The sequence below is a fragment of the Rhamphochromis sp. 'chilingali' genome (assembly GCF_963969265.1).
Source record: "Rhamphochromis sp. 'chilingali' genome assembly, chromosome: 13".
NCBI classification, from domain to species: domain Eukaryota; kingdom Metazoa; phylum Chordata; class Actinopteri; order Cichliformes; family Cichlidae; genus Rhamphochromis; species Rhamphochromis sp. 'chilingali'.
Window position 1 is genome coordinate 9,377,155 of NC_137940.1, and position 18,833 is coordinate 9,395,987.

At 38.8% G+C, this 18,833-nt stretch overlaps 1 protein-coding gene across 2 annotated transcripts in view; it reads right to left on the bottom strand.

Annotated features, from left to right (window-relative positions):
• Positions 1-1,241: 1,241 nt before the first annotated feature.
• The window catches only part of cplx1 (complexin 1), a 63,932-nt gene continuing 46,340 nt past the window's right edge, over positions 1,242-18,833 (bottom strand). For both annotated transcript variants that reach the window (XM_080901786.1, XM_080901787.1), the window contains exons 3-4: positions 10,760-10,935; positions 1,242-4,955 (exon numbers count right to left, since the gene is read on the bottom strand). In XM_080901786.1, the coding sequence (XP_080757912.1) occupies positions 4,761-4,955; positions 10,760-10,935 (371 nt within the window). In that variant the 3' untranslated portion in view covers positions 1,242-4,760. The remainder of the gene's footprint in view (positions 4,956-10,759; positions 10,936-18,833) is intronic.

Below are 18,833 nucleotides of genomic sequence, written 5' to 3' on the forward strand. Positions count from 1 at the left end.
TTTGGTGTTGTGAATGACTCCAGGTAACTTTAGAAAAGACATTTAGTCCATTTTTTATTCAAAAATTTGAAGGTTGTATTTAGTTGTTAATCTTAATATATTGCTGTTAATGCCATTTTAAATACTAATAATAACAACCTGTCAAGGGATGGGGGTATCTATGCGTGAAGAGCCGGCAGAGCATAAATTGCTCAGCATCTGTTGGAACAGACAGTAAGAAAGATTTTTCCCCATGTGCACTGGAAACCACATGTGGTTTCTGAAGTTCAACAGAATGCATCCAAATTGCCTGCTTTATCACACAAGTGAAAATACTATTATTTATGGATAAATTAACGTGTTTGTTATTCTTGTAAAAAAGCTGTGTATTTCTGAAAACGCACGGCAGCGCTGCAGAGAAGAATGAAGAATGTCAGCATACCTTTACCAAGTGGAACTTGCTGATGCATGAGTGGGAGGTACATAAATGACAAGCCTTGAACAGTAAATGCTAAAATGTGATGCTTGTAACCTTGTGGGCAAGCAACATTAGAAATCCAAAATAGTGAGATAAGGAATAAACTCAGAAATGTCAAAACACATTAATTGAATAATTTGGTTTTACTTTCTGCCTGCTTTCTGTTCCCAAATTAAAACCAGCGCAAAAGTAGGGCGCCATCCCTCCTCGGCATTCCTTTATTATCTTTTCAGTGGATTTGTTTGATGTTAAAGGTCTGCTGTTACCCGTAAACCCATTATCACAGACGCACTTATGGCAACCAGTTTGCTATGAGAGATATGCCATTTGCATCTCTTTGATGTCTATGTACTCACTGTGACACGATCACAAGTCAGGTCTGCCTCCAATCACGATTTGAACGACAAACTGCATTCTGTTTACAGCCCTTTTCGCTTTTATTGAATAGATGTTGAAATTCCTTCTGAGAAAAAAAAAAGTAAAAAATGCACAACAGTCATGTTGAGATGAAAAACAGGTTTGACTGACACAAACAGTAACATGTGAAATACATTAAAGGTTTTTGCACATACTTCCTCAACGAATGCCATGCAATGGGATATGATCCATGACGGCAGGCCACGTCTCAGAGTCACAAACCGGGGATGATCCCGCCTCCCAGAAACACACTACATGACTCTACCACTCCTTCCATATATTGTTTTCTTTTTTTCTCTTGTACACACAGGTAGCTAAAGACTTGCTGCTGTACTGTTTGAATGCAGAAACACAAGACGATGAAAAATCATATGAAATCACTTTATTCTCAGTGTGCGGTGATTCCATTTTTGCAGGAAAGTTACAGACCGAAATATTAGTCTAAAATGGCATGCAGTGAGGCTAACAGGTGGCGCTTTGAAACACAGAGAGGACACGGAACGATTATATCAACAACCTTGCCTACATCGCACACCATAAGCATGCATACATGTTGGTCAACAAATAGGGAGCTACAGAGAAAGAGAGAGAGAGAGAGGAGGGGGGTGAGAAGATTTTGCAGTACAAAAAGAATACACTAAATGAACATGTTTTTTTTTTCTCTCAAAATATCAACCACCAGAGGACAGGACCGGCTACAGACAAGAAAGAAAAACATACTGCACCAGACTAAATATCTTCTCAACAAGTACAGAAAAGAGAGAGACAGATGCAAGAAGAGAGAAACGTCAGACAGTTACATTCAAGTCACATCAAAAGATTTTTTTTTTCTTTTTTGTGCCATGTTTTTCAGGCAGCTTTTTAAATTCTATCAATGGCTGTATGAGTGGCACAAATGACTGACTGGGTGTCTGACACAGTCTACTGGACAACAGGATATTGATTACGCATGACTTGGGCAGTTTGTTTAGGCAGTGATCAAAAAGCCATTTGGAGCGCAATCAACCGACATTTACAAGATGATGATGATGATGATGATGATGATGATGATGAATGAGTCCATGATTATGTCAGTGGATGAGAAGCAAAGCTTGATCTGATTTCAGAGCACACTCACTCATAGCCTGAAGGAATGCACGCGCTAACGACGTTTGCTAAGGTGTTGTCGTCCTTTGCAGGGGCAGTAATTGTAGCTTTCTAGATTATTTTCTGGGCCAAAAAAAGAGATATTTCACTCATAAAGAAAGACCGTAGCTATAGGCTTGCTAATCCGCTAGCAATGAAAATATAAAATTCTTTAGCCGAGAACCCAATGAGACTCTAAGTGAAGGCTAAATATGTTTAACGTCTATGAAAAACATTACTAGAATACCTGAGAATTTTAAAATAAATCAGATATGCAGGAACTAAATGGGAATGACACCCCTTGACTAGGTCTAATACTACCAGCACTATTCTTTGGTTTGACTGAATAACTGCTGTGATGATGGATTTGAGTGCATGAAACATCTACTGGCTTCTAGCTAGCTGCTAACACACTGTAGGAACAGAGGCTGGCAAAGGCAGTTTACAGGTACAATAAAATCACAGGAAGTTCAATAAATGTGCTCTACAGATGATCTTACCACACTGTGCCATTTGATTTTGTTTTAACATATTCAGGGTATATATGTATATATTCACCATGATTACAGAGCTCACAAAACACAGAGAGAAGCTAAATTTCCCTTTCTCTACGCCACAGAAATACACAAGATCAGAATTAGTGTCATTTCATGGTTAGCTAGCTTAATAAAAACAGTCATAATGTGGCGAAACAGCTGGTTTTGAAAACCCTAATTTAACACCTACCTATGGCTACTGTGCACAAGTATTTTCCAACAAAATTTAACCGATCACTGCAAAAAGCACATTTATGATTTCCCCTAGACTTCATGCGGGACTTTTCCTAAATGGCAGCTAATATAACCTCTCCGCAGCAACATTTTAGTGCCATTAATCAGATTCGGTCTAGATAAATTTTGCGGTTACAGCATCAAATTTAAGTTATTCATTGTGATGTACTTGTAGGCTGAAAAGGCATTTACTGAGGTGTAGTGTAAATCTAAGTTTGCGTGTTACCAGCTCGAGTCTGGTGGAATGTCTGAAATATCTGGAATGTTTAACAAGACACTGGGAATGATGGAGAAATTTAAAAAAAAGGCATGAGGAGGATATATTTATTCCGTCCTCATTTGTTTTTAAATTTGTGCTATTACAGTTACCTGCAAGGCAGAGTAAACTGTAAACTATAAACAGCAGGTCAATGTTATTTTTTCAAGATGCCAAGGATGACTTTGATTTGTTAATGTCTGCTTGTAAAAACCTGTAGTTTGTAACTCTGAACACAAACCCTGGATGCCGTATGTCACGTGGATGAACACTTCTCACAACATTAAACGAATCATCCCACTTTCTCTCTTCCTTGTTTTAAGTAAATACCTCTGACCAATGAACTCTTAAGTCTCGCTACAGTAAGTAGCCACCCTCGCGTCTTTAACATCGACTAACATTAGGGATTAACTTCAAACACACAACAATGAAGATTGTCTGTTATTGCTGATTTGGGACTCGACTCCCATCAGTTAAACCAACGGACACGAGACAACTTCATTTTGAACAATATATTGCACTATTGTCACTGTCTGTTCACATATAGTGTATTCACAACATAGTTGTGTTTGGGAAGTGTCTTTTTAAAAAGTAAAATGATGAAAGTGTTAGCACGATTCAAAATTAACAAGCCTGGCCAAACGTTTACATTTCCTATTACAAAAAGCTGAGTGTGCAACACCACAGAAGGAAAAGAACTTTGTTTTTTTAAGCCTCAAACATGTATAGCCAGTGACTTTATAGAATTTAAGGATTTCATCTTACTCTTTTTAAGACAAACTTTATGGAGAACATTTATAATTTCCACCATGGAAGAACGTTTTAGACACAAAGTCAATTATCGCTTACTGTACACGGTGGTGGATGAGACGTTAACTAAATAAAAATGGAAAACCAGTTATTGCCTCAAATTTTCAGTGTATTTTGCTTCATCATAACAAAGGAAATGGTATCCATATATGTACTTCACAACTTTACTGCATGCTTAAAAAAGTAAACAAAACAAAGCAAAACAAAAAAGTTTCATTTCAACTGAATTCCTTCACTTTTGAGTTTACAGATGTATTGGCTTTGCCAGTGTTCGTACTACACATTTACATTAAAACAGTGAGAACATATGGGACAGTTTGTGGGAATGATCCTAACCAAGGAGAACCAATAAAAATGCAAGTATATATACACTGTATGTATCAAATATTAGCAAGAACATAACAGGACGATTCAATTAAATTTGATATGATTTGGATCATTTCTTACAAGTTAAAAATATGGCTTATACTCTTAGTTATCTTGTTATACGTCATATTTCACTGATATATAGTACTCTTTTTATATAACCGAGGCTATTTACAAACAAAAAGGGTGGATGATGGGTGATATCTGGTCGTATTCTAAGTGCTGGGCATTTTGAAAACATGGCATCAGTTTGCCTTAAGTAAAGACATTCGATCTGTGTAGGTGTTGCATACTTTTTAAAACACGATAATAATCACAGGTTATCAAGAAAGATCTCTGTCAGAGATATTAAAAAGTATGAATCACTGTGAGATCAGAAAGTTTAACTTAAGGGCAAAATCACAGCATGTTGTGTAATTCCAGGACACTTAGAAGTTGAGTTGACTGGGTGGGAGGGAGGCGAAGAAAGGTGTGGCTGCAGCTGGAGGTGGGGCAGGGTGGTACAGCATTGATTAGATGGACATTGTAAGAAGTTAACCATTTTCCTGCCAGAACGCTGTTACTTTTTATTGAACATATCCATGAGTGGTGCAGGAATGAATTTCATGACCGTATCCACGATGCTCTCTTCTTCCTCCTCATCGCCGCAGCCAGCAGGAACTGCTTTTTTCGGGCGGGTGAGGCTGCCCTCGGAGGCCTGCTCCATAGCAGCTGCTGCCTCGGCTTCCTTCTCCTCCTTCTTCTTGATGCCATACTGCACGGTAAAAGGGAAAACAGGTAAAAACAAAAAATAGTTAGAAAATGAACACCCTGTAGAGGTTGCAATCAAGACAGAAGCAAAGGATGTTACCATAAAACCACCAAATCTGTACAGGTAGGCTAGATGGATGAGTTGACAAAAAATTGAATTTTAGCATAATAAGTTCATGTAGTCAGTTTTGTTACAATGATGAAAATGGTTCTTTCAGTTGAATAAAGTCTATCCTTCAAGCTTGGATCCTCTACCAGAGGCCTGGGAGCTTGAGAGTCTTGCGCAGTATCTTAGCTGTTCCCAGGACTGCGCTCTTCTGGACAGAGATCTCCCGATATTGTTCCCGGGATGTGCTGGAGCCACTCGCCTAACTTGGGAGCCACTGCACCTAGTGCTCCGATTACCACTGGGTCCACTGTTACCTTCACCCTCCACATCTTCTCCAGCTGTTCTCTGAGCCCTTGGATTTTCTCGAGTTTCTCGTGTTCCTTCTTCCTGATGTTGCTGTCATTCGGAACCGTTACATCTATCGCTACGGCCGTCTTTTTCTGTTTGTCTACCACCATCAAGCCCGGTTGGTTAGCCACCACCATTTTGTCTGTCTGTATTTGGAAGTCCTACAGATTCCTTGCTCGGTCATTCTCCACCACCATTAGGGGTGTCTCCCATTTTGACCTCGGGACTTCCAGGCCATACTTGGCACAGATGTTTCTGTATGCTATACCGGCCACTTGGTTACAGCGTTCCATGTATGCCCTGCCAGCTAGCATCTTGCACCCTGCTGTTATGTGCTGGATTGTCTCAGGGGCATCTTTACACAGCCTGCACCTGGGCTATGCTTCATGCATGAAACAACACCCCATTCTCATTCACATACTTCCACTATGTGTCAAACCCGCTTGAGTCTCACAAGATACACAAAGTGTCCTTTGTTGTTGAGTTGTGTTGCCTAAACATAACAAAGCAATGACCAAAATTTCTAAACAGAACAGTGTCCTGACTGACAAACTTAAGCCTTTCCCTACCACAACCCCCTCAAACTCCTATTTACCTAATTTGTTCTGTTCTTTGTTACCAGATGAAGGAGCTCTAAAATCACTCAGCATCTGATATTAGTATGGAGGGTTCAAAAGACACCTATGACAGCAAGATCTGACAGCAAAGCTGTATCTGATGACAAGGGATTAGAATATGCAGTTTTATTAAATTTGTATTAAATATTCACCAACCAACCTGCATAGTTAAGGCCAAAATTCTTCACCAATTATGATCAACTAATTTTGTCAAGAACTTAGGGATAGAAATATGAATGAGTAATAAATTTCATTGTTACATTTCATTAAGCAGTATATTTGCCTCTTTTTAAACTCAACCCTTTATAAAGTCTATTCCTTCTGTCAATTAGTGTCTGTCCAAAAACGTATTTATTATATTTGTAGACACAGGGCCTTAAGCTAGTTAATTGTTTTTTTGTTTGTTTTGTTTTTTGCTTTAAAGGCTTGCAGGGAAAACTAGGATTCACTTTAAAATATCAGTTTCTTTTAAATATAGGAACATAAAGACATGAATATTTCAAGCAATTCCAGGAGGTGGTGACTGGTTAAAGCAATAAGTATTCTTATAAAGTAACAGATTTCTTAATTTGCATGGTTTAGCTTGAGGCTACACGCAAATTAGGCTAAACACAATGTATACAGCAACCTTTAGGTCCTGTTGCAACTGATTTCTGCAATTAGATGCAGAAAGAAGTTCAGGTTCTTGTTTTATTTTTGGTTATGTTTTTGTGGGTGTATATGGAGGCTTGAACTGCTGCTAGCTCTAATTTAACCTTCCTGGATATTTTATATAGCAATTACAGAGGCAGAGGCACTTGGCAGGTGTCCTGGACAAGGTTTGCTTTTAAAAAGCCCATTTTTAAGACTACTACTAAATCAAGAGTATGTTTGGAGAACAACAAGCTTGTTAAAACATTAAAGACATCAGCTGGGAAATGCATTCCACTAGTAAGTCCACTGACACAGCCATACTGTAATGTCTGTGAACAACTGCATTGAAGATAGTATGGAAATGATTTTGTATTTTATGAGTGATATGCCCATAACTAACCAAACACTGTGACAATATGACATGAAACATGAAACAAACAAGTCCAGACAGGCTGAAATAATTCATCGTTATTTCAACACGTTAGTTCAAGCACCACAATTGAACCTGAAGCTTTTATGAATTCAGAATAGATGGATAGATTGAATTTGTTGCCATACGGAAACTAGGATCCTGACCTCAATTTCTGCATTAAACCTGAGGATCTGTGTCCAGTTTTGTGTATTTTGTGCATTTGTGGTCATAGATTGAGAAAAATCAATACAGGAGGACTGCAAGGAAAAGGTTGCAGTGCACGGGGAGGTCAGCGGGCCGAGTGATAGTTGATCTTGAGGCAGGGAAGGGGAAAATGAGCTGCACTCCTCCATGACCTCTTGACTGCTTTGCCAGGCACACACTAATGTGATTCTGTGGCAATAAATATCTTAGAGGAGGAGTCGCAGTGTCCATTTCCACTGCAGAGAGGAACACAGGGCATAAGTGGGTATGTCTGTGGAGTGAAGCTGTACGACTGTTTGAGGGAACAACAGCTGAAAAAAAACTGTTGCTTTAAATATTTTTTTGTTTTTTGCCTTCATGACTAAACCACTCTTTTGTCAAGATCTTATGTTTTTTCTCTTTGAGGTTTGAGGCTCAAAGACTTAATTACAGTTTAAAAAATGAAAAGACAGGCCTAAATCAGGTATCATAAGGAAAGAGTGGGAGTCGACCCTGGACAGGCCAACAGTCTATCACAGCACTAGCACAGCGACAGACTATAAGTCACATTTATGGCTGATTTGGATTAGCCAACAATGATTTTAGACATTATTTTTCAATTATACCGCATACTAAATTGTGTTTGATTACAATATATTATTTTAGGCTAGACTGGCTCAGATCAGGCCAACAGAAGAATCCTTCAGAACTGTTGAATTGTAGGTTTTCATTTCCTCGGTTCAGTTAAATCCACCGATTTTCAGAAACAGCATCAAATACTGATGTTTTGTCACATCTCAGCCTTAACCATCAAATGGTGAGGAACGACATCAATGCTAAAGGACAATGTTTGTGTATCTTTAGGTGGGTCAAACTCACAGCTCATCGGGTGTATTTGCTTGTAAACAATCCCTTGCATACATACACTGGGTAATATGCAATGTTAATGTTAAGTTAACAGCTTTTCCAAAACCTAACCAAATGCTTTAGGTGTCTTAAACTAAGAGGTGTCTTAAAAACAAAAAGAAAAAAAGAAAACCCAAGTGAAAATTAAGCAAAACAAAAACATGAAACTTCCATATAGGACACAAACTGCAGTCCCTAGCAAACGTTTGACTCACTCAGCCCCTCCAGGCTGCAAACGGACTGTCAGAGGTTGAGTGGTTGGTGGATGTTGTTGCCATTTTAAAAAATGATGTAATCTCTCAGCACTGATGCTTTCCTGTGTCCTCAGTAGTACATATGAGCATAGATATCATGTCGACTGCTTTACTGACAACATTTTATATACCAGTAATAATTCATAAACTGTCACAAATCTTTCAATACCAAAAGTATATTAACACTCCAGCTGCTGCAGTTGGAAAATGTGGGAATCCTCATATACATATCTTCAACAATGACTATTTTAAAGATGTGACTATGAAGAAAAGTTTAACTTCAGCAAGATCGAGAAGCTAAATATTTTTTGACTGGCTGGAGGGGTGTATCTTACTTCAGTACCTAAGAAATATTTCTTCTGAATTTCCGACAGAAATAAAACAAACATTGGTGTAATTGGTTGATGTAGCTCTCTTCTATAACTCCCTCTGTTTCCACTCGGTCTCTCTTTCTTTTTTAGACTTGTTCCACAGTAACAAAGACTTGCATCAGTTGAAATGAACAGCCATGCTTAGTCAGCCCCTCTCACCTTGCTATAATCAAACGCTTCCCAAAGATATGCTGTCATATTGCTCTTTTTTGAGAGAGCGAGAAGGAAAAGTGCTGGGGCTCAGCAGAGTTTAGAGTTGATCCCCAAACTCCAAACATAGTTTTATAAGAGCTACACATAGAAAAGTTTCAGTCTCTCTCAGGGCATTCAAGTCAAATATCTAATGCATTATTAGCAGTGTCAAGGGTAACCCTTCCCGGCAAGCTGCAGACACTTTGATCATCATATCTTATTACAGCTTAATCAAATATTAATTTAGACATTATCAAAGCCAGAATTATCTTGGTGACATAAAAAGGGCCACTAAGTCAAGAATTTCCATTGAACTTTGAAAATGAACTCCAGAAGGGAATATGTTTAAGGATCTATATCCAGTAATTTAAAAAAAAAAAATTAAGAGTGCAGAGTTTTAAATCAAAACAGAAGGACTAATATATAGTCCAGTTTTTTAAACCTCCATTCTCCATTAGCTAATTCATTTGAAAGTGCAATTTGCAGTATAAAGCTTGATTTATAGTACTTGTTGAATCCTAATAGAGCCATGCCAGAGAGGCTGATGCTGTTGATTATATTTGTGCAATGGTCTCGCTGCACTGTTTTGTGACCATGAGTGAAGCTGAGCTGTTTATGACGGGCCTGAAGCTAATCGGTCTCGAACAACAGTCACCAAAATGCAAGAGATGTTTTTTTAGAGCCGATTGAATTTATTGCAGCCAGTGTATAAAAGATGGATGTAACCACCATGACTTCACCCTCTGGTTCTGACCCTGCAGTTTGAAGCCTCAGTATGTTTATCACTATGTTTTTTTCTTTGTTTTGTTTTTTGAGTCAGATGTTGCAGTTTTTGGATCAGAAAGGGTAACTGTTGAGTTATTAGCCAATATCACCTAGACTGGTTTGCAGCCTGGATTCATGGCCCTGTGTGGGCTGAACACAGACACATATATCACTGACGACTTTAGTTAACAAAATAGTAAAACCAAAACTGAAGCACAAACTTCTGGACAGTCTGTACCTCATCACAAAAACAAATATTTCTCAAATAATTTCATTACAAAAGCTCAAGCAGCATAAAATGAGCAGAAAGGTCCAGATCAGTGACTCCAACTGTCATCAAACACATGCAAAAAGTGCACGTTTTTAAGGAAGCCTGAGGAAATGCAGGTTTTGGGATGTTGAGTTTGATGCTTGGTTTATAGACATGTTAGCAGAACTATACGAGAAGCAAAAGCAGCATCTCTCTACGACTAAAGCCAATCCCACTTTGTTTTACAGAAGTTATATTTGTTTTTTTTACACTGTTTCTATTCTCTCCTTGTCCAATTTAGGGTCAGTCGGAGGCTAGAGCCTATTCTGTCTAGGGCAAGAGGCGGGGTATGCCCTAGACAGGCCAGTCTGTCACAGGGCTAATACAGACAAACGGGCAAGTGTTCATACTCACATTCACAGCTAACGTCAATTTAGAATCACCAGTTAACCTAACCCTACTACTTGCATGTGTTTGGACTGGGAGAGAAAGCTGGGGAGTACCCGGAGAAATGACACAATCTCCACACAGAAAGGCCCCGGACAGGTGGCGGAGCTGAACTCACGACCTCACGACCTTCTTGCTGTGAGGCTGTAACCATGCTGCCCAAGTTTACATTGCATATTTCTACTAAACAGACCTGTTTGTAAGCATGTATAACAGCTGAACAGCAGTTTGTTTAGTCTGTGGACTGGATAACAGTTTAAGAACAATGAGAGCTCTTTGAGCATGATTAACTCGTGAGGCTCTATTAGTATTGAAGTTTACCTTATCCCTGATGCCCTGTCGGATGTTTTCTCTCTCTGCCTCCATTCTTGCATATTTGGCCTTCCTCTCCTCTTCCTGTTGCCTCAGCGCTTCTTGTCTTTCCTCTTCTTTTTTCTGAGCATCAGGATCCTTCTCCTCCTCTCCACCAAGCATCTTGCCCATGTCTTTGGTGGCCCCTGTTGTTGGTAATAGACAGAAAGAAATTGTGAAATAAAAGAAATTCAGTCATTTCTTTTATGGAGTGACACTGGCAGTTCATAGTGATTGCACATAATAGATCACAGCTATCGGGCTGGTTTTCAACATCTGATGTGCCCAGCATTACATCTGAAATCTGGATAATTCAATAGATACTGCTTTGTATTTAAATCCTCTCTCAGGCCAGTGAAAGAGCAGCACTTGACTGAACCAAAGACAAAAGGGTCTGACAATAGAGAGAACAAGAGGTGAGCAGCACGAAGAGAGCTGAGATAAAAGACTGTAATAAATTATTAGCAATTCTCTTGATTGCCTTTGTGCTGCTCATTTTGGCCCTTTACTATCTCCAAGAGGAATTTAGATACAAGCGCCCACTTGGACCATGGGTTAAGACCAGAGAACAAAGGGCATGGGGAGCAGTTGAAGGGACAATAACAATCAGACACAGGGGCTCATTCTGCTACTGACGTCTGAACTTATTAAATATGTAAAAACTGAGGATGGAGAATGTGGTAAAAAGATCTTCTGTGCTTCACAGCTGGCTGCTGAAGGTTTAACCAATGTGTATCTTATCTGTTCAATTTAAATGCTGCTTATCTTGGAAATTAAACATTCTATCACTGATCTGTATCTTAAATGTGAATGTTTGTCAGCGATGTTTACGTGGCATTAATGAAACACCTGATTCTGAATTTCGGGAAGTGTAAAAAAGAATAGAGAGAGAGAGATGCCAGAAAGTCTTTTTAATGAGGTGCTCTCTTGATGAAGGCTGGATTATCGAAAGTCCTGCTGGTGCTAGCAAAGCTGCAGCAGGCACTGACATACTGCTCTATCTGGACCACTTCTTTTGTGTATGTGTGTGTGTGTGTGTGTGTTAGTGGATTATCTGGTGTGTGTGCTGCAGGCGTCAATTGACATTCCTCATACGTCACTATATGGCCAGTGTGTTTATTTCCACCCCAGCGCCTCTTGGAATCATTCTGTAATTTACATCAAGCTTCAGCCAAGGAACACGCCTGCCTTTGTAGAAATACACGGGATGTAAGTGTCTGAACATTAATCACACACGGCAACCGTGAACTTTTTATAGGAAGAAAGAATATTAAAACATTGGCTTTGGAAAAAAAATGCATTAAACATGCCAGCTCCACACTGTCAAAGCTGTCAGAGCTCAAAGTAAGCCAAATACTGCGCTGGAAATTGATCAAATAAAAATATCTTCCACACAGATCTTTGCCCCTGAGAGGAAATATTTTGTTTGTTTTCCATTTGATTGTGTTTTAAAAGGTATGATTACTGGCCTAAGATACAAATCCATCCAGGAAAACATAACACTCACTGGTATTGATGCTTTATGCTTGAAATGGTGCCCGGGGTCATTTCAATGTTAAGCAATTCAGCTAACCAGTTCACGACCCTTTTAGTGTCCTTCAGGATGAGTGTCCCACAGTCTTATTCACACTCAGAGCAACAAGAATGTTGGTTTAAAAACCCTCCGCTATCATCCTTAAAGTGACAATCACTTGAAAAGCCAAAGATCAAATCAGGAAGTTACCCAGGCTAATCCTGACTGTCAGTCTGCATGTTGAGCTGCTCCCGAGGTGCTTTTGCACACTGGCTTAACACGGAGCCCAGCCTGTATGTGCGGACTCCAGAGGCATTAGCTCTTCTTTCCGGCTCGCTGGCTGGAAGCAAGCCAGCACTCTAACAGTGGTCTGACGAATCTTGAACCCATGACTCTCTGCTCACTTCCAACTTGAAAGAAGGGAATTGATTTTAATGAGAACTGGACCTTTGGACATGGGTAAATTTGAAATACACTCGGTTCTCCCTCTGCCCTTGGCCCAGCGTACTTGCTTTCACTGTTAGGGCTTTTGCTTCCTCCACCGCTCTGGGCTTGACTGTAAAGCTGAGCTTCACTGGTTCTCTGGAGGAAACACTCAAAGACTGAGCCATCTGTTTAGGCGGTGAAATTGATGAGACAGCGATGACCTTAAGGTTCTTGGCTGTAGTTTGAGCTTGCCATATTGACATACCAGTACAAGCCCCAGTCGTTACTCATAAAGCGCAGGGTGATTGCTAATTAATGTTTCTTCACGGTAACTCTTTAATGTCTCTCACACATGGCATGCTGTCATATTGAGAAGGTAGTGCATCATCATTGATATCTGTGAGATTTTATGATATACATGTCAAACATCTGCTTGCACAGTGAGCAAACGTGAGCCCTTTAAAGGCAGTCTATGTAAAGTCTTATTTTGATAGTTTTATCTCTGCTAACCAGGTGGCACGTTGCTTTTGATAGTCCTCAGCGTCATTCAGCTGCCTCTTCAGTAAGCCTCCTCGTCTCTCAGTGACCGCAGACGGACTCTCTATGCCATCTTGGGCAACTTGTTCTTGTGCTCTCCAGCCTTGGGGAGCTTGGCATAGTAGCCTTTCTACAAGTGCAGTTTCTGGTGGGAGTATCCCTACAACTTGCAACAAAAGTTCTGCTGCTGCTAACTGAAATCATGAATTCATAGAAAGAAGAGAATCTCTGGAGATGCCATGACAACAGTGGCCTTCCTAACCTGCAGGTAGGAAAACTAAAGATGGGACGAGGTGGAGGAGGATGGCTGGTTACTTACAACTGCAAGTTTTACAATAAAGATTGTATTTGTTGTCAGTTTTTATTGTCTCTGCGGGTAGAAAGAAATAGCTGCTAGCTGTCATTATAGTTTAGTCTCTCTGTGAGGCTGTTATCTGTTCATATTTGCTATAGATGCCATAGTTTATTTCCAATTCTTAATATTAGTTAATTGACTTTACAGTGCCTACAATAAGGAGAGAATTTCAAATGAATTTTTGACTTCAGTCCAAAGTTGGCCTGTGATTAATCTCATCTCCACACTCAACGTGAGGTAAAAATTAACAAATAATGTTGTAGGAAAAAAGCTGCAAAAGCGTGTTTTTTAAAAGACACATGCTATCAGGATTACGATGCTGTTTTCATCTGCTGTTATGATCCTCTTGCTTTCTGTGCAATCACATGTTTTCCTTGCAGGCACCAAGGAACTCTGGGGTTTAATAATTAAAAACATTCTCTATGCATTTCTAAAGAATTCAGATTTGTTTTAGGTTACTTGTTTGGTATAACACAGAATATGTGTAGCCTAGAGATTATTTATTTTTGTCTGTGCCTTGCCTCAGGTTGAAGTGCTGAATTAAACTTTGCTTTCCTGTGACTTTGTTGGTTGCTTGAGGAGATTTTCCAAATCTTGTATGAGCAGCAATTGTCACAGAAGCTGAGTAGACTCTACAAAGAAGATACCCTTAATCACTTAGGGCTAATACAGTCTTCTTTGGCCAAGCTGAACAGAGAAACTTTTAAAACTCAAAGTAGTTATTATACGTTAGAGTCTGCAGACACAAATTAAAATGCAGCACGACAGATACTGTTACCTTGTCTGGGTTTATACTTTATTAGATATATATTCCTACATTCCTGTCATCATGAGCTATTCTCACCATCTCATTTGCACTTCCACTGATACTGAAATGTAAATTTATGCTAGCAAAATTGGATCACACTATGCAGAAAATATATTTCTACCCCAAATTAAAGTCATATATAAAGGAGGTTTTGAAGGGTGTTTGATTTTTGTTTGATTAAATTGTACTCATCAGTATTGTCTCATATAAATAGGTTTTCAAAGTGAATCATATTCTTCTTTTCCAGTTAACTGACATATTTCTAATTGTCCAGATGAATAAGCTGTGTTATATTTAGGCATTTTTCAATAGAAAGAAGCTGTAACATCAGACTGATATATCGTCTGTGGCTGATATAACTTTTTCTTCCTGATTTTTTGTCAGTTCCCATGTTGCTGTTATTCTACGCTCGCTTCTCCCAAACCTCTGCATGACTAATCTCAATGCTCAAGCCTAATTAGCTCATCTGATTGTGACAAAGTTGTTGTGTAAAACTATGAGACATTTATTGTTCCCCAAAGCCTTGGTATCATCAAAAGATGCCAGCTATGAAGTCTTGAAGTAGTACAGTGAGAAAGCCCTTGAGGAAGAGCTAAGAGCCTCAGTTATGGTTAGAAAAACGTCATAAGATGGTTTAGAGTACTCCATTAGAAGACACAATGCACCACAAAATCAGTCTTTTACAGATTTATAAGATCACTTGTTGTTGTTGTTGTTTTGTTTTTTTTATGTTAAGACCATGAAAGGTTTTTAGTGGGTTGCTACATTACCTGCCCTTAGAGATTATTTAACCAAGCCAATCAAGCTCATGCACAAGGAGATATGATCTGTAATGTTCAAGATCAAAGATGAAAGTTGAAAGTTAATGTATCCAAAAAACATTATATTATAAACCTTTCATCATACCCATGGCTCCTTTTTAATGCAAAGAGAAAGAGAGCGGTTCTTCATGGTATCTTATAATGTCTGTTAAGTAAGAAAACGCTGTTGAAATAACTAATATCAAATATATATCAAAGCAATCTCAGACTGTATGAGGATACCAGATCCAAACTACAACATGGTCAGCAATCAGCCAGGAAACAATGAACAATAACAATAATAATCTTAATCATGGGATAGAAAAAGCCTCCAAAGTCTCAAGACTATTTGTTGTACTATTTAAAAACAAAAATATCAATATTTTACCTCAGACTGTGAATCATTCCACACATATTAAAAAAAGTTGACCTCTTTATCTTAAACTCAGAATGTATTTTCATTCATTCAGAATGATTCCATTAATACTTTAAAAACGAATACACCTCATTAAATCTAAGCTTGAAACATGACATGAAACAAGACAATTATGTCTGTCTGCATGCTAACACATACAAAACGTATACTGAAGAAAACCATACTTTTAAGTTCAGTATATAATGAAATTTTTTGGACTGATTAAACACTTGAGATTTGAACACGGTGAAAAAAAAAACCCTAAATCTGACATTGCAATTGAGCCACCAATCTGAACATTTCAATCTGAGCCACAAAGATAAAAATGCTGATATTGCTGGAGGAAAATATAACAACAGAACCACTGAGTTCTGTAGCAAAGTTCATGGCAATCCATTCAATACTTGTTGAGACATCTAATTATAAAAAATGTCAACTTTAGGGTTGGTGAGCAAAAATCTCTTTCAGGGTACCATGAAAGGCAGAACCAAATTTCAGTGCAATTGACTGACTGGCTGAACTCATTCAATACCTGACAGACAGGTGTTGCCATTTCATGAATTATAACGCTTGAGTGTCTAAAACCATTTTTTTTCAGTCACTGCAATACACCAGAAGCACAGCATCAATGCTAATAATCACATCACTTCTATAAATAGAGTAAGCTGTATTTATGCGTGTCGTCTCATTACGGCTTTTAGGGGCATTTTTTTTTTAGTTCAGCGAAGACATAGGGGCTGATTATAAAGGAAGAAAAGACTTGGTGAGAATAAGGGTGAAAATTTAAAAGGGGATAAGGAAGAAGTTGGAAAGTTGTGGATGGTTGGTCTAGGGACGGATTAAACTGTGCAGAGTTACATAAAAGCTGGCATTGGATTTGGAAAAATGTGGAAGCATCAGTGGTACTCTGCATGTGTGCATGGATGAAACACTGGAAAATGAAAACAAAATGTACAGGTCTCCATTGTGCTATTAAAGTAAGATTGAGTGCATGTCCTCCAGGTGCATTTGAGCTCCAAGAGCATTTCCTCTGAGTAAGTGCGTGAGCTACAGTAGCGTGTTTCATCCTGATAGACTCGGTGAGATCACGAGATGTGTCCCCTGTGGAGCACAACGCATCTGAAGGACAGAAAGGGAAATGGGAGCAAAGTCAAAAGAAGGGAAAAGGGAAAGAAAAAAAAACAAATAAACAAGGTAACATGTAAAGTGTGAGCAAGAAAATTAGAGAGGTTGAAATAAAAACTGGCAGTGCAGAAGATTTAGAAGAAAACAGTATATCAGAGATAAGTTAAAGAGCTAAAAAACAACAACAACCAAACAAAAAAAACAAAACAACAACAATTAAAAAGAAATCAAGAGAAGAAAAGAAACTTGTGTATTCAGTTAGGAGAAAAGACATAAGCAGAAAGACAGGGCAGTGACTGGTAACAAAGGAAAAGCACAGAGAATGATGACTGAATGATAAATGAAGTTAGGTGGGAGAACAAAAGAATAATGAACATATTCCTAAATGACAAAAGATTTCTCAAAAATGATTTAATGCACTGTGAGAATGAGATTGCTGCTGCAGAAAAAAAGTGATAGCATAAGAGAGGAAAACAGCAGGACCAGCTCAAGGACTCTGTGTTCCTGCTCTCCCATCTGTCACTACTACTCAGCAGTCCCATAGCTGCCTACTGTCAGGTCCCCCCATCTTGACTCCAGTGGGTCGGACCATCTTCATCAGCCTCCCACCCCAACCTGGATGGTCCATAATCCCAGTGGGAAAACTACTAAAGACACCATGCATGGCTGCATTCTCTTTCAGTGCCTTCCACAAGTGGGATCCCACATCTTTTAGAAGCTATGACTCGTTCCCTCAAATTGCAAGATAAAATAATATATAAAATATATTTTTAAAACCTCAGAATGGTGTAATGTTACAGAGGAGGAAATTCACAATATTGCTGATAAGAGGTGAAATGTGGTTTTAATTTACGATGGGCAAAAAAAGGTGGGGCACATCCGGGAAAGGTCAGCAGCCCATCACAGGGCGAGCACAGAGAGAAACAATCACATCCACGCCAGTTAAGTTAACAAGCATGTCTTGGAAATCTAAATTGAGTTATTTAGATCAATGAATGGGCATGACGAACATCAGAGGAGGTATTATGTACCATGACTCATCAAAAACCAAAGTAAAGTAAGCACAAAGCTTTTACATTTACTGATAGATTAAAAAGGATGCTCCAGTTTTTCCAGATTTTAGATTAAAATAGTCTAAATACAATTTTAGATTTAAATAATCTAAAATAACTATGTGACAAAATTGGTGACCATTTTTTTAATTGGATTCAATAATTACCTCACATGCATTTTTCCTTGACTGGATTAAAACAGTCATGCTGATGTCAAGGAACCAATGGGGCGTCAGCGTAGGTGTTTATAAAGTGTCAAAATTTCTTGCCAACTTTTTAGAGGTGCCATAGAAGTTGTGGTTGCATCGTGATGCTTTAGATCTGTGGCTGTGTTTCAACTCCTACACAAAGTTTTATCAGTGTCAGACCTTGAAAAGATCTTTTGTTGAAGCAGCACTGAGTCACTTTTCACACTGAGCTGTCTGTTCCCGTCCTAACTATTGACTCGTTCTCGGAGACTGGTATGGTTTTTGGAACACAGCTGTCCTTGGAGAGCTCTAGCCACACTTAGTGTTGGAGAAAAGGAGAAAGCCCCGTTCAGTACAGAAGATTACTTCTCTATTGCTATGAGTGACAGGCTGACCAGGGAAAGATTATTTTATAGTGCAACTGCGCCAAGTTAAATCTTCTCTGTCCTTGAGCGAGAGACAGAACCATCTCCTTTTCATTCCTTGTACATTCTTATGCATAAGAGAGTGTCCTTTAAGTGGCCTTATGTATAACACTTTTCTTCTACCAAGGTAATTGAAAGCATTAACTCACTAAAATTAAAGCATTACGCTACGACAATAATAAGGAAAAACGGATGGCATATTGGTGGATAGAAAACAGATTCACTGTACAAGTTTGTATGGGGATCCCATTGTTTCTTCATTAACACTTTGCATTATAGCATATCATTACAACATGCCAATAAGGATCAGTTTTATTTAAAAGAATAACATAAAAGACACCATGTAGCCTTCATGGGGGACATGGCTAGCAGAAATAAAAATACTATGTAAATGAGGCAT